Here is a 17,522-nt window from a genome sequence, read left to right on the forward strand (position 1 = left end):
CAAGAGTGACGCGCTGTATGTGTACGTACTGTCAACGCGGACTTGGCATTCGAGCCAGCAGGAGCTTTAATTATACAATAACTGCGTAAAGAAAGTTTCATGAATACTTTTGATCTTTGGCAAATGAGATGTCTGCCATATAAAAATATTATTTACTTGTATATTTATTTCGATATTTCAAAGTAAATGCAATTTTGAATAACTAATATAAGATATTAATTTGAAACTAACATCTAATTATATATTTGTTATATATTAATTATCTACATGTTTATTGATCTTTTCGTTATTTCGTTTAGTTGGGTAAATGTAACATATATAATTAATATCTATATGTATTATTAATATTTGTGAGACATCATAGAACGGAATTTTATTTCTGACTTTATTCAGAACATGACAATTTGCTCTCAACAGAGTTTGGAAAACACGTCATATTATCACATAATCTACAAGTTTCCCCAGCACATTATACGATACGTGTGTGAGTTCTTTTCATAATCGTAGCAACATCTGTAGTGTAGTTTATATGATAAAGACGAAACGCGCGTGCCGGTCGGTGCGATTAGGAATCATCAGAAAGTTCGAGGTGCCTCTGTGCGATTGCGAGCAGCAAAAGTCGAATGATGTCGAGAGATGACGTCGTCGTCTCCGTCCCCCGATCTCCGATAAACTCGAACGGGAACTTGGCCGGGTGGGGCCTATTCGTTGAGTGTGCAGTCGAGTGTTGAGTCGCGCCTCGCGCCTGCGGCGAACATTAGTATGAAAGTCTCCAAAGTAGGGAGTAACAAGGGCCCGGCGCGCGAAGAGAGACTCCGGAACCTGTTCTTCGGGACGCATACGCGTCCAATCTGTTCGTGTTGCATCAGTGTACAAAATTCACGTGCTGCATCGATGTGCAAAAATGTGACAAGCCGGTAACGTAAGGTGTGCGAGAAAATGAAAATGTTGCCGCACCGCGCACGACTTTGCATACCGGTGCTCATCTTAGCGCTCTCTCAAGGTACGTAATGCGACACACACCTGACCTGACGCTCATCACCCGTGTGCCAAGGAGATCCTTCACTGAAGCGTAACGTAGTCACGTGGCCGCCATTGAGTCACATTTATCGGTGTCGCGGTCGGATTTTACTCGACGCGTACGACGTAGAAGCATATTCAGCGAATACCGATCGGTTGATTAAAACAGCGTCCCAGCAGCGTCATTTCTTAAATTGTCCAAAGAACGTCGAACCTCGATTAACGCATGCTCGGTACAGCAGCTCGGTACACGTCATACTGCCCGTGATATATTTAATGAATCAAGTTGTATATTTTCTTTATTCTGAGAAATTAAAACTTCCGCAAAGGTATACCAAATGTAAAATTCTACTAATTATTTTGTCTTTCTTTTATTTACGATTTCAGATAAGAAAGAAAATTTAATATGCAATTAGAAGGCACTTGATCACAAAATTCCATAGTTTTCATCTTGTAACTATATACTTGTAGCCTTACCAGCAAGGACATGAAAATTGTCAAAATCGAATTTGCTCGAAATTCACTTTGTCAGTTTTCATTTAGCTTCATCTCTCTCTCTCTCTCTCTCTCTCTCTCTCTCTCTCTCTCTCTCTCTCTCTCTCTCTCTCTCTCTCTCTCTCTCTCTCTCTCTCTCTCTCCCCCCCTGTCTCTCCCCCTCTCTCTCTATATATAAATGTTTTTTTTTGTTTATATAATAATCAAGATATATATTTCGCAACTTATGAAAATATTTTGCACTACTTTCTCAGCGCTTGTTGCTACGCTTGCTACATGATTAAAACATTTAATGGAACCGCTTTTATAGATAATCGTGTGAGCCGATCGAATCAATAAAGGGATCGATAGAGTATAGGTACAATATCGAGAGGTATACGTAGAATGAATGCCATGCACATATGACTCATGTTTTGACTCGAAGAGAGAGAGAAAAAAAACAGTGAATCTCTCTCACCTATATTATACTGATAAAACACTTGTCAGAGAAAGGAGACTAGGTATTTTAGGTACACATGTTCGTAGAAAAATGATAAGCTTTCAACAAGATCAGGGCTTGTGATATAGAAACGTGTCAATGAATATTATAAACCGTGTAACAATTCATCTAGAAATTTTTAAGGATATTAGGCAGTGCACTTTGCAATTTTATTATAGTTCTCCAATATACATACCTACATTATCGTGCCATAAATTCAGTCCCGTAAGAAAAATGAATTTATTCTATAACTGAAGGCAACAAAGTGAATATTTTTAATGATTATAATTATTTTTATTTTGTTATTGGTCAATTCAATAAAACGAATATACATGCTGCCTTCTATTTTAATTATGAAATAAATTCGTTAGTCTCAAGGACAGAGAATTTATGGCATACGTGTTAATTAATTAAACATATATATTAAACAAGTCATGCAAGGCATATTCAATAAATAAATAAAATGTAATAATATTTAATGTTATAAATCATATTAGTATATTTTGTACAGCTGGTTTTTTCTTTGCAATTTTTTAACTTGATCTTTAATATCCAACTTGTTCTCAACACACATGGAACGCCAAATGATGATGGTTTTTCTTACCTGTCATCACGGAGACACAAAGTAGAGTTTCTATAATAAGAGTTGGGACATACCGTTATAGCTTTATTGTCTCACTCCCAACAACTTTTATTATAGAAACTCTTACACAAAGTATCCATCCGTGGATATTTTCATTGCTTTCGGATAGCTTCAGCACGCGCGTGATTTGTACTTGATTTACTTATACCATTCATTCATTCAGTTGGTCCAATAAGCATATAATATTAATATTAGTTATTGGCGCGGTTCACATCCGGCAGTAGAGCATTATAATGGATAAATTTATCCAAAAACAAAATGTAAAAGAATAATAAAACATTTTAATTATATAGAAATATAGATGATAAAAACTAAATATATTTATTTAATTTTGTATTGTTTTTGAAAGACAAGAGAAAGACAGATTGAGATTTAGTACTTTTCACACATGTTCATTTTTTAACATTTTGTCTGACATAACCGCATGCTGACCATATTATATTAAATTTTTGTAACAAATATCACATCTTTTTCTATAGTCAAGTAAAAAGTTTTCTTCCGCTTTTCGACTTCTTTCAGTAAACGACGAATTTACTTTTAGAAAGAGTCTGTCTTTGTTCTCTTCTACAGGCAAAATTCTCTATGAGACTTGATGATACCCATCGGTGATCATTTCCAGAAATATATATATATATATATATATATTTTTTTTTTAAGATAAAAATAATTCAGATAAAAACAGATAAAACACAACAAAATAACGAGAGAACAATTAGTCACAGTAAAAATTGAAAAAAAATCCTATTTATTTGTTTTATTGTGTTGTATGCTCAATGAATTAAAGAGGGAGTCGAATTTTTTTACTAAAACCAAAGTATTAAATCTGTATTAAGATTTTTATTGAAATGAGCATACGACTTTCTCCGCGAACGGTACGTTTCATTTTGAATCTTTCCAAGTATTGTATATTCTACAAGAGATGGAAAAAAGCATAAAATAAATTATATATAATTCGATTAGTAAAATTATATTTTCAATCAGCCTCTTTTGATTCAATTATCGCAATAATTAATCGTTGCCGAATTATATCGGCAAATTGAGATAACGCAACTGATATTTTTGATCAAATAAAGATATTTCATATGATATTTCATAATGTATTTACTTTCACATATTTCTCACAGACGATTATTTCTCAGCGGTATATCATTGATGAAATTCTATTGAACTTGGTTAGGTAACTTGGTTCATGCGGCATTCTAATAAATGACAATAATTTTTATTAGGTCTAGTAATATGATCAATTAAGCAACCAAGGTCTACTCGTAATGCGAGCACCTGAAATGCTCCGTAAAGATCACAAGAAATGATGGCGAGAGTAGAGTAATCCCTGAGATACGTACATACAACATATACAAAAGAAACATTAATGATATTAACTACATTTGAAACAATCAACACTTGGTTGCATTAGCCATTTCATTTGTGCGATACATGTTCTGTCGCGATGACAACATATAGAGAGTAGCTTGAACGCATTATTAAAAATAACATCATGTCGCGATCGGTTTTTATTTCGTTCTCTTGTTAATAAAAGTTGACATCTTCTTGAATTATTTTTGGTAGCATTTTCAACTACTTTTGAAAGAGTCTAATTTAAAATAATAAATTTAATATAATAATTTTAATATTTTTATTATTTAATATCAGATTTTTATAAAATACCATGCACACACATTGCAAAAGTTTTACAGAACGTACTATTACCATATTTTTCTATACAACACATTACACACAGTTTCAAAAATAATCACAGATTCGCTGTAGTTTACTAGTTGAAAGATACACTAAATATACAATAGCAAACTGATAATGAGAATATTTTTCTCAGTCTCTTATTGCTTAATAAATGGCCACTTTTTTTACATTACTTCTTAAAATACATTCATAAATAAAAAAGATTCATCTAATCTATATAGACAATACTTGAACATTTATAATTCTTTAATTATAAAAAAACTAATTTTGATGATATTCACCTCCAAGTGATTATTCTTAATTAGTGAAATGTAATATACATATCTAAATATAAATGAAATATATTAGTCAATATACCCAAAGGAAATTGGAAAAAATATCTGTGCATTTTTTCTGAAAATATTACATCTTGAGGTTACGTTCAGTGTAAAAAAAATTTTATAATTTACGTAGCAAATCTTCTCAATTTTTGGTTAAAAAATTTAAATTCAAAGATCAAATTCTTTCAAAATTGATTAATACGTCTTTTTGTCACAACAATTTTTATTTTGTTTCGTTATGTTTCGCAACATAACATTGTCTTTAAATATGATTTTGTTGTGATAATACGAAAATATTTTCAGTGATGTGGTAGTCTTTTTCATGCTATTTACAAGATTCGTATCATATTTACGTACATGACTGGAGCAAAGATTAGCATGTATACTTGACGTCATAAACTCACGTGCTCACGTCATATGCAACTCGATCTCATCTTTACTATATGCGAATTAGTTGAAAACTATGTATTTGCCTCCGTGTATTCGCTCGCATTAACATGTTTCTTATGGCTTCTACGACAAACGCACTCTGGCTGATAATACGGGCACATTATCAAGAGAGGAAAAAAGGACTTCCTTCCTATAGAGCCACGCGGTCGCATTTGCGCAGAAACAGACTGACGGCACGTGTGCGTCCTTTCATATACAGAAGAGAGTAACGAGGAGAGCCAGATGATAAAGCCAATCATCCGCAGGACATTGCGGCTAACGTGATGACGTTTCTTTCGAAACTGTTGTTCATATTCCCGTCTTTTGCGTGGCAATAATTTCCATCATATTTCGATAGAAATGCGTTTCGCATTATTATATAAACGTAAATACAACTTGGTTATTGGGCGATGGCACAACATTCGACAATAAAATTTTGGAATAAAGAATATTTCTCCATTAGGATTGTGAGAAAAATTACTAATTATACCCAACAAATTTTAGACAGTCCACTGAAAGGCACAGATCGTGCTTCAAACATGCACGAATTAATTGATAATTTCGTTTTTTTTTTTTTTTTTTTTTTAGTATCAGCAAGTAACAAACCAAGCATCTACCCGAACCAAGAGGAAATTGTAATAAACGAAGGAGAACCTTTAGAGATTACATGCATTAGCTTCGCACCAATTAAATTTGTTTATCCCGACGCTCTTGGAGAATCGGTATGCACTATAAATTTTATTATAGGCAAAGTTTTGACATTGCTTATTTATTGCTTGATTATAGAGTTTGGATACATTTTTCGTTATACATTTCAGATATTCGATCGTCTTTTATTCTCACATTTAAATTGTACAAGTTGATCCTAGCAAAATTGGATAATTTTAATTCTGGTAATTGTAAATTGTTTATAAATATTTTGCTTCTGTAGCTATTAGTACATGTACATATAATATATGTATATACATCTTTATTGTATAATTATTTTCGAAATAGTTTAGTAAGAAAGATATGGATATTGCTCCTTTTACAAGTAAAACTGTGAAATGCATTTTTTGAAAAAAAAAATATTAAAATTGTTATAATCAAGCACTTGTATATCTATAAGAATATTAAGGTTTATTATAGAAATTATAATATTCCTATTTTAAATTCCTATGTAAAAATAAAAGGTTTGGCATGTATATCAAACTTTTAATTATATTCCAACAGGTTAATACTTCAATCCCAAAAACAAGCGAGACTGAAGATAATGGCCTTTACCATTATGTTTTCCAAAGGCCAAACACCGTTTTCGGTGATACAGGCTGGTACGGTTGCGCCGATCACAATGTTGAAATCATTACAAATTCCTACGACGATCCCGAGATAAGCTGGTTGTACGTTTATGTGAAATGTAAGATCAAATCGCGCGTTTCTCATTAATATGTAAATCAATAAAAAAAAACATTTGTATCTGCAGTTTGCTGCAGAATGTCATATTTGCATTTTCGCACGGCATTCATTTGTTACAGCCAATACTAATTTATTCGTCGAAGCGGATACTTACGCCCATCTGAGTGCAGTTGCTGGCGGCAGCATTGTAATACCATGCAGACCTACATCGCCAAATCTAGTACCCATCTTGTCTGACAATAACGTGAGTATTGACAACAAACTTAGTAGCAGATAATTTGCAATTTAAAAGTAAAACTAAATAAAATTATATTCAACTTTAAATGACTCACGTTCAGTTTCCATTTCAAAAGCTTGAAAACGTTTGACGTTAAGGAATAAATATGCGCTCTATATATGCTTAGATTTATAGAACATGCGCGGTTACGACATACCACTAATTGTAAACGACATACTAAACTTGCTTATTTACACATTTCGTTAGCTTTCGGGAACAAGAGTTTTAATCCTTGTTAATATTATACATGTTTGAAAATCCAAGTTTAAGAACTGTAACGTAGCAAATTAAAAAGGCTGTTAAAAAGCATATTGTTGCTCGTCAAGTTTTTTATTTCTAATATTATAAACGAGATTATATAAACTAATGTTGATTATAATCATAAATATAATTAAAAGTAGCTGTTAATTTTATCAACTTGTTATTCATTATTATAAAACGTTTCTAAAATCTCTCAACGTTTAATGTGCAGGAAGAAGAATTGAAGGAGGCGTCATTTGATCCGAGAATTGGTTTTACGATTAGGAACCTTCTGGTGAAAGATAGCAATTGGTACAAGTGCTCGATAGAGAAGAACGGCGAAGAGCACGCGGTCAATTACGTGTTGTCCGTGCACCGTAAGTGCGGTCTCGCGGCTTGAGATGTTAATTCAGTCTCACATGTACTACATACATATATACCTATATGACATTCGATAGCGCCACATCACACACTCTTGATCGTTTTAATTTCATGCTAAAACAATATCGAGGCAATCATCATACCATTTAATAAGAATGATTAAATTATTTGCGCAGTAAAACGAACCTTACCCGAACCAAAAATTCAAGACGACAGCCTGCTACACGTTACACGCGGACAAGATCTCTATGTAAATTGTACTGTTGAAGTGGAAATATCCATGAGATACGTATTCAATTGGCACACACCGCAGCAGGTAACTACACTATTTTCTTGTAGTATAAATAACACAAAGACGTAGATCAAGATTGAACTTAATAATTAAGAGCGTGTCTTGTTCCTCAATTGGCAAAAACATGGATAAAATCGATGCACGTAAGGCTCAGTCACAATGAGAGGACGAAGGACGAAGATAAAAAAATTAGGAATAAGGCATGTTGCATTTAATGTACGTGTACTGAAGTGAGATGCGACATTCCCTTATTCCTTATTCCTTTATCTTCGTCCTTATTTTTGTCATTGTGTCTGAGCCCTTAATGATGGAAAAGTCTACTTCCTCAAATCCTGATTTTTTAATTATATCTTTTTTAATCGTTACTCCGGGACATAATTTTAATTATTTTTATTATATCTCTAAAATATACGAGAAAAAAATAGATGTCTCTAATTATTTATTGTTAGTCTTTCTTCGAGAATTAGAACGCAAAGTTCTAGGAGTCTGAGGATCTAAGATTCCCTGCCTGAGAATTGAAAACGCGCACAGCTTAACGCGACATACAAGTTTCCTGTATAAATCTTTTCGATTGCAATATATTTATCGCTCGCATGCACATATACACGTGACCTTGTTTTATTTGTAGAATAGCAGTAGAATAAGCACTCAGCAATTCAGAAAACATCTCAACGGAAATTATGTCTTAGTTACGTGTCAGTTGACGATACTTAATGTAACAGACGAAGACGCGGGGGAATATGAGTGCGTCATTAGGTCGATTCATGACACCAAGAAGATAACAAAAAATATCACGATACACGGTTAGTTTATCATTAACTTGGATACATACAATCAAAGAACGTGTATATTTATGGCGAAACCATACATGTCTCTCAATTAAATACGCAAAACGAATCGATATATTTTCAGATCCTCAAATGAAATATATTAATCTTACACCTCAAAACACCGATAAATATTATCAAGCGGAAAGCGGTAGCTACGTTCAATGGGTCGTCTATGTCGATGGCTATCCGAAACCCCATTTACAATGGTAAAGTTTTCAACATTTATTAAAATATTGTTACAAGTCAGAAAGTTGAATTAATGTAGTATGTCATTCGCGTGTATACGAATATAAAGTAATAAATCACATTTAATCATTTGCGATGTTTTCGATGTATTATCCGTTACTCGTAATAAATGTTAAATGTATATACGTATGTATATATATTTAATGTTAATCATCTATTTTATTTACTATACTACAGGTTCAAGCCGAATGGCGAAGAAATTATAGAGAGCCCAAAGTATTTCATGAACACAAGCGCAACAGCTACGTTGAAAATAAACACATTAAGCGTAATGGACTCGGGAAATTACACACTTGAAGCAAAAAATGATTTTATGATCGAAAAATTGAATTTTACATTGGATGTTATAGGTATCGAGATGATTTTCTAATATTAATTTTAAAAAACTGCAGTAAATACATTAAAACACGAATAGGGTATACAACTATTTATTTACAACTATTGTCGTATAACATTACTGTTGATTTCAGCTAAGCCGGTTGCCTTATTGACCCATATTGACTCTTACTATCCGCCTAACGAAAGTACAGAATTTCATTGCGAAGTAATATCTAATCCACCTCCAAATATAACATGGAGTTTTCTGAGGTGTCCTATTTATCCATCGCTGGAGAATTCAACAACTGTGTATCTGACGGTAAACGCACGTTCATGTCAACTTTTTTCCATTAGACAAGTCTCTGTACTTGTACTCGTACTTGTTATAACAAGAAAATGAATTTTATAGGACGTGACGCAATCCGCAGCTTACAGCTCTAGTTACAGATTCGAATCAACGGTAAAAATGCCTATCGACGTATCGGGGAAAATAACGTGTAAAGCCTGTAATGTCGTTGATTCTGTAATCTCCTGTGATTCTGTGACCGAGAACATTCTTGTCTCCGGTAAGAATACTCGTTTTTGCGTGTCTCGTTATTATAACCTTTAATAATTACATGCAGTCATCTTGCATATTTTTTGATATATTTCAATCAAGTATCAATTAAAAAATTAAATTAAATCTTGAAAATAAAAACACCCGCTCATTCCACGTACAGAATTGATTCTTGTTGATCTGCAATTTTATATACATTTAAATCATTTCTCATATGCCATTGCAAAGTGTTTTTTTATTTGTATTTATCGTTTCCATTTTTATCACAAAATCTGCATCATAGTGCAACCATTATCTTATTAAACGCAAAATAGATTAAAATTCAGGTTATAATTTTTAAAAAAATTTTTAATTATTTAAATAAAAATGCTTTTAAATCATCATGTCAAAAATCGATAATACGTCTTCTCATCTTTTATTCAGATGGAGTAGGCGCTTTTGGCATTATTAGGCCAAACGAGTCTGTGACGATAGGTGATGATGTAGAATTGACGTGTGCCGCTTCCATTTATAATTATACAAACGAATTTACATGGACCACACTGGTAAACCAAACTGAAAGGCCACTTGCAGAATCAGGTAATTATTTTAAACAAAGAATAAAAGTACATAAAAAAGAAAGAATTATATATTTTACAATATTGGAGATTTTTCGAATTTTTTGGCGGGGGCAAAATTCTGAAAAAAATTAATTTTAAAAAAATACAAAATACAAAATAAAAATACATTATTATATGCATAATATAATATTAATAATCTGCTATTTGTACCTAATACACGTGTTGTAATCATATTTCATTTTCCTTATTAAATCGTATTATTTTATTTTAGTTTTAAATTATTGCACTCGAAAACATTTTGATGCAAAATTTTCTTCTTTATCATCATTTCTACCGCGACACAGTACAGTGAATGAAATATTAATGAACGGGTGATTTAATGTAGATATTTTTCCAATTTTTGTTATTTTCAGAAAGATTACAGATTACGCAGCATAAAACCCCATTTACCTATCGATCAACGTTGAAGCTCAATAATGTCCAAGAATCAGATGCCCAAGATTATTTCTGTACCGGAAAAATCATGAATCGTGAGACCTTGGAGCCTCTTTCCGACTACGCAACGTACAAATTAATTGTTCACGGTATAATCAGTTTATTTAAGTAATACAACAGTATTTTAATTCTCAAGTAATTTTTTTAGGGAAAAGGATTATTACGAAAAAGTTTTATCTAAAATTTAATACATTTTGAATGTTTTAAAATATTATACATATATATAGAAATATATATGTATATATATACCTTTCGTGCGCACAAAGTAAATTTATTATAAAAGTGTATCTACACTATTCTTAATGAAAAACCTAGTTGTTAATCAAGTTTATACTGTGTGATAAAATGCCCAACCTTAAACTTTTATTCAATATTTTATAGATCCGGTGCTACCGTTTTTTGTCAAAACTAATATGAATGAAACTAAAATTAAAACTATCGATGTGATTGCCGAAGGTCACAAGACGGTGATATTGCAATGTTTTGCAGAAGGAATGCCGAAACCAATAGTTACCTGGTACAAGGTGACATGTGCATTTATAATTATTTTTGTGTTTAATAAAATTGAAAGCGATGCATATATAATATATTTTTTATATTTAACATCTTTCAGGACAATGTGTTGCTGAAGGAAAATGATCAGTATTCTTTTAAATCTTATAAATATGATAATTATAAAGAACTTAATATAAACTATTTGAAGCAACATGATGGCGGAAATTATTCGTGCCGGGCTATTAATCGATTGGGCACAAACGAGACTTTTCAGCAGATAACGGTGAAAAATGCAAAATGTAAGTTTTATAAGCAAATATTATATTTATAAAATAATATTAAGCGGGTTAAAAACTTGTAAGGTTTTGCAGGGCACAAACTTGACATAATATTAGCTACTTCAATAGCTATTATGGGTCTCATCCTAGTGATTTTAGCCATCTTTTTCACGATTAAGGTTCGTCGTGAAAAGGTAAATCATATATTCCATAATAAATATATATATATTCCATAATTATTATAATTTGTATTACGTATATAAAATAAAATTCAGTATTACGTTGTAAGAAAATATTTTATGAAGAATGTAATTTAATTAAATTAAAATTGTGAATCGTCATACAGAAAATGAGAAAAGAATTGATGGAAGCGGGTCTTATGCACTTTGAAGAAGGTGCTTTAGAATGTTTAAATCCAGATTTGACGGTTGACGATCAAGCGGAACTACTCCCTTACGATAAAAAGTGGGAATTTCCAAGGGAACGATTGAAACTCGGTAAGCGCGATTATGCTTTGTATATAACATAAAAAATTATCAAGCAATTTGGCATCCGCGGTTTAATATACGGTAGTGTCTCATTTCGACTAATTATTTTTTAGGAAAGCAATTGGGCAGTGGTGAGTTTGGAGTGGTAATGAAAGCGGAAGCGCAAGGGATATGCGAAAACGAAACTGTCACTACCGTTGCCGTGAAGATGGTTCGTCGAACCACTAACCCAACTTATGTACGTGCACTTGCGAGTGAATTGAAAATTATGGTGCACCTTGGCAAGCATCTAAACGTCGTCAATCTTCTTGGCGCTTGCACTAAAAATATTTCCAAACGTATGTATTGCTGAAAAACGAAAGACTATTACAACACGATTAGGCGATTAAATGCGCAACTATTACATGTCTCACATTAAAGAAAACTACATGTGTCGTGAATTTTGAACAAAGATGGAACGGTTAAAATCAAGTACGTATATATTAAGCGTTATTAATTAAAATTGTTACATCAGGCGAACTGCTGGTGATTGTCGAATATTGCCGCTTTGGAAATTTGCATAATTATCTTTTACGACATAGAAACGATTTTATTAATCAAATCGATCCCAAGACTGGAAAACTCGATCTTACTATCGGTATGGATATACTGATGAGAACTGTTAGCGTCAGTAGTAATAACAGGTTTGTCTACCAATCATATTCCAACAGTCCATTATCGCTAACTGTCACACTTGTTCTATTTTATTATCAAGTACTGTACTATAATATTTGGAAAATATTTCCGACTGCATTTTCTAAACTGGCTGCATCTTAAATCTTCTGCTTTTATAAAATGCAATGCATATATGTAGGGGGAAATGGTGTAGTACGTGCGAATACCTGAGGTCAAGTAAAAATAAACCATTGAAAAATTTGTTATTTAATGCCACCAAACGGGTAATTTTTAGTAAAACTAGAAAAAAAATTTCAACTATTGAACAGTCACATTTAAAAGTTATTTATAGATGACTTCCTTAAGTGGATGTTCTATTCCAACTAAATAATTCATTATAGAGATGTTTCAAAAGCCTAAAAGAAAACAACATGATTTATATATGTAAACAGACAAAAATTACATCAACGTGATGGAAATATAATAATTTAATTTATACCTTGAATATAGCGTACGCGTTCTCTCGCTTTAAACTTGCAGGCAATATTAAACATTATAGGAAGGCTATGCACGTAGAGAACGCGGGGACGGTGCGGGGCTGAGAGAGACAAAACCTACTAAAATTGCGTCGTTCGAGATTACCCCATATTCTCCCCTACATGAAGAATTTCTTACAGTCCTTGCAGGAAATACTAATCAAACTATACGTCAAGAGTTGTTGCTCTCATGTTCTTTACTTTTAGTTTAATGTATTTTTAACAAGATAACGTTCTATACTAACGCGCAAAAAATCTCCCCGTAGTCGTTTAATTAGTCTAGAGCAAAAGAAATTTCAGCAACTCTTGATTAATCATACATGTGTATGTATTTATTAACTGTGTACGCTGCTAAATAAAAATGTACCAACAATAAGTAAAGCATGCACATACGCACGCAAACTGATACGCATGCAAAGGGTTGCGGTTTAACAAGGTTCTTCTTTTCTCTTCTGCCCATACAACAGGATAAAATATGCGGCATTGTCCTTTTCTCGCAGTCTTAGTGCGAATTCAGATACCGATGATGTAGTGGTGCATTATTGTCCGGGAACGAATTTGGACTCTCCAGAGATTAATTTCTCGCCAGACGGGGGGGGTTGCGTCAGCAGTAGTACGTCATCTCAACCAGGATGGAGATCAAATTACACCGGTGACTATAAAGATCAAAATCTCAAACCGATCTGCACTCAAGACTTATTGTCTTGGGCATTTCAAGTAGCACGTGGAATGGAATATCTGAGTCGACGAAAGGCAAGTCTTTTAATTAACACAGATAAATGCGAAAGAACGTGCAAAAGAAATCTAAACAATAAAATATCAAACTTGTAATTTTAATCTCGATATGATTGATGATGAACAATAGAGTATATAAACGGAACAAATTAAAATTGTTTAATATCAAGCAACATTTAGAATTTCATCTTTTAAATTGTGGACCATTGTTGCAAAATATTATAAAATTTACCTTTTCTTAAAATGCGGGGTTCAAATATTCGTATTTTTAATAATATCTCACGATATTTTGAGCGCATCAGATGTGTATCTTTCATGATAATATGTACATGTACATATTTCTACAACAGGTATTGCATGGAGATCTGGCAGCAAGAAATATCTTGCTTGCCGAGGACAACATAGTGAAAATTTGCGATTTCGGCTTAGCAAAGACTATGTATAAAGATGGCAATTACAAGAAAAAAGGTGATGATCCGGTGCCCATAAAATGGATGGCCATCGAATCGATCAGAGATCGAGTTTTCTCGACGCAATCCGACATATGGAGTTTTGGCATAGTGCTTTGGGAATTTTTCACGCTGGCTGAGACGCCGTATCCCGGCATGGAGGCAGAGAAACAGTATCAAAAATTGATCGAGGGCTACAGAATGGAACAGCCGGATTACGCTATTCGCCAAATATATGACATAATGTTACAATGCTGGAAAGCCAAACCGACACTACGTCCAAGCTTTACGGATCTTGTGGAGAGCATTGGAAATTTATTGGAAGAAAGTGTGAGATTGGTAAGTTTTTTTTTTTTTTTCATCTTCGTCTTGTAACGATAAGCATTAAGCTGTGACACGAGCGAGAGAATGGAGCACGATATACATATATATATATAGATACATTAGTTTTTAAACAGTAAAGTATAATCAACAGCAAAAGTGATTTTCAACACTAAGAATAAAGTAATCAAATATTTAAATTATAAACGATAATCAGTGATTTAATTGTCGGGTCCTTGGAAATTTAATTTAAGAAGAAAATATATAGGTACCGTCTGAAATTGTACATGAAATTTTTGAGAATATAATATATATCTTATAGTATATTAATATATAATTATATATTACTACATATAATATAAATACATATGTATACTTGGATGTATATGTATATCAATATATTCGCTCGTCAAAGAAGACACAGCATATAACAAAAGCATTTTTTATCGCTGTTCCAGCATTACATCAGCCTAAACACACCGTATATGGACATGAACACTATGAATCTGGAGAGCGGAAAAAACGATTATCTAACGATGATGTCCGCGCCGGATCACGCGATTCTCGCGTCACCGAATCACGATTATGTAAACTCGCCGTTCTCAAAAGGTGCACCGGATCCGTCATACTTGTGCATGAGCCCCGGCATGAGTCCGACAGACGAGTCCGGGATATTTAGTCCTAGACCGCATCAAGAGCACTCGCACTTTGAGTTTCCATCGCCCGTGTCGGATTCCGAGGACGCGGTCGAGCAGTCTCCAATGCTGAAGCACGAGGAAGATCCCTACCTGAAGCCGATCAATGTCCACGAGCGAAGAGCAGAGTTCGCGCGGCAGAGGCAAGCGATGAAGAATCAAACGGCCGATAGACCGATGGATCGAGATTCCGGTTATTGCAACGCACCGCGGAATCTTCACCTGATAGATCTAAACGACACCGATGAGAACGACGCGCAAACGGACACGACGGACTCGAGAAAGAAAGATTACGCACCGTCTATTATCAGCACGCAGGACAATTACGTGAACATGCCCAAACAGAAGAATGATCTAAGAAAGGGTATGCCGGACAGCTTTAGTAATCCCAGTTACGTGATGATCAGTAACCGCGAGATGGACCAGAGAGCTTAGTCCGCTTGGAGATTGCGCGCTCCTATGAATACCGAATTATTTTAAGAGTAAAGTTCAATGCAGTTTAGTAATTTATTCGTTAACTTTTACCGCGATAATCTGACGACTTTTTACTCTATTATATAGTTGTACGTGCATCCACGTCATAATAATATACGGTAAAATATCGAATTTAGTATTTCGCAAATAATCTCTCAATCAACATACCATGGCGATTAATAGCGTATCGAGAATGCATCATCAAGTAGAAGCAAAGAGAATATTTTTTTATTATATATATATATATATATATATATATATATATATATATATATATATCGCAGTGCAAGAGAATGATTTAGTATATTCATGCATAATACGCAAATATTTAAATTTCATTTATTCTTCTTGTAACACGTTACCAGCTTTTAGTTTACAATATTGTTTACATGCTTCTCCGTTTATGGAGATGATTTTTTTACGAAAAAGTATGAAGAAAGTGCCATTTCCTAACTTTAAGAATTAACATTCGGGTATTGTGACGCATTTTATATGGAAAATGCAAGAATTTAAAGCAAGTTTATCAAACTAATAATTCTTTAAGATATTATTTTCAAGTAAATAATTTATATATTTGACAAAGTATAAATCTGTGCATTATTATTAATCTATTTGCTTATACAGAACATATTGTGCACATTTATTTGTCATCTACGATTTGCAATCTAGATACTTGTTTATTGTGATATTATAGAGTACCATCACCATTTGTAATATTACAATAATGTCTCTCATCACATACAACGATATGTGCTTCGAGATATATACTTGAACAAAATAGATAGATTATAGATATATAAAATAAGAAAAAATGCGTTATGGATTTTTTATTTGATTACTAATATAATGTTTTGTTCTCATCATAACTTACTTGAGGTTTTATACACAGTTATTAATTTCTTATTTCTTACCTCTTTCGTTTATCACAAAGACATAGTCATGACATAATATACTTTTATTAATTTTTTATAAAATATATAAACTGTGCAAATTTATAAAATTGATATTATACGTAATATCAAATTATATGCTCTTTTTATAAATAAATGTGCGCGCGCGCATGTGTGAATGTGTGTAACAATAAGAGATATGTAAAGATCTCGTCACGTTGTACTTAATATTCATAGTATTTGTATATTTATTTATCAGAACTGAATCATTTTAAATTAAAAACACAAGTTTTCATACAAGTGAAATACATAGCATATAAAATACATAATATTTTAGTGTTTTATTTTTATAAAAAATAGGATAATAATTAATTACATCTAAAAAACAAAAGTCGTGTAAGTAAGTCTCTAATATATTTATACAAAATGTCCATCGTAATGTTTTACCATTTTTAAGACACTTGCGACATCAAAAAAAGTAAATGTTGTAAGAAAAACATTTCTGTTTCATGCTAGCTACAACTTGTGGTCTAAACTAAAGAAAACTAAAGAACTTTTTTTTTTTTTCATAAAAAATTCAAGATTACTTTTAATTTTTTAAATAGCACCACACGATTTTTTTCATAATATTATAGAGGACGCAGTTTAATCAACTATTTATATATCATAAACAACACTTTTCGTACTTGTGTAACTTTGTGTATGCCGGTTACATATCTCAGGATAGAGAAAGGAAAAATTTCCTTCCTTCCTTTTTTCGTTTGCAAAAAATTAACAAAGAGAACTGATAAAATTATTTCGCAGGATATTGTGGTTAATCAAAGATTAAGGTTC

The 17,522-nt window shown here is 32.7% G+C and overlaps 1 protein-coding gene across 2 annotated transcripts; it reads left to right on the top strand.

The window, feature by feature from the left end:
- The first annotated feature begins 471 nt into the window (after positions 1–471).
- Positions 472–17,119, top strand: Pvr (PDGF- and VEGF-receptor related). Of its 2 annotated transcripts, none has more exons than XM_071774523.1 (22): positions 472–1,003; positions 5,672–5,805; positions 6,296–6,479; positions 6,598–6,722; positions 7,228–7,372; positions 7,553–7,692; positions 8,297–8,471; positions 8,581–8,704; positions 8,922–9,094; positions 9,215–9,381; positions 9,472–9,628; positions 10,042–10,197; positions 10,592–10,762; positions 11,055–11,197; positions 11,287–11,467; positions 11,540–11,640; positions 11,793–11,943; positions 12,048–12,272; positions 12,449–12,617; positions 13,592–13,877; positions 14,210–14,647; positions 15,088–17,119. In XM_071774523.1, the coding sequence occupies exons 1-22, from the start codon at positions 940–942 to the stop codon at positions 15,757–15,759; spliced, it is 4,281 nt and encodes a 1,426-aa protein (XP_071630624.1). In that variant the 5' UTR covers positions 472–939; the 3' UTR covers positions 15,760–17,119. The 2 variants fall into 2 exon arrangements, with proteins under 2 accessions (XP_071630624.1, XP_071630625.1); XM_071774524.1 differs by having other exon boundaries at positions 13,625–13,877.
- Positions 17,120–17,522: the final 403 nt, after the last annotated feature.

The sequence above is a fragment of the Temnothorax longispinosus genome, chromosome 3, assembly GCF_030848805.1.
Source record: "Temnothorax longispinosus isolate EJ_2023e chromosome 3, Tlon_JGU_v1, whole genome shotgun sequence".
Lineage (NCBI taxonomy): Eukaryota > Metazoa > Arthropoda > Insecta > Hymenoptera > Formicidae > Temnothorax > Temnothorax longispinosus.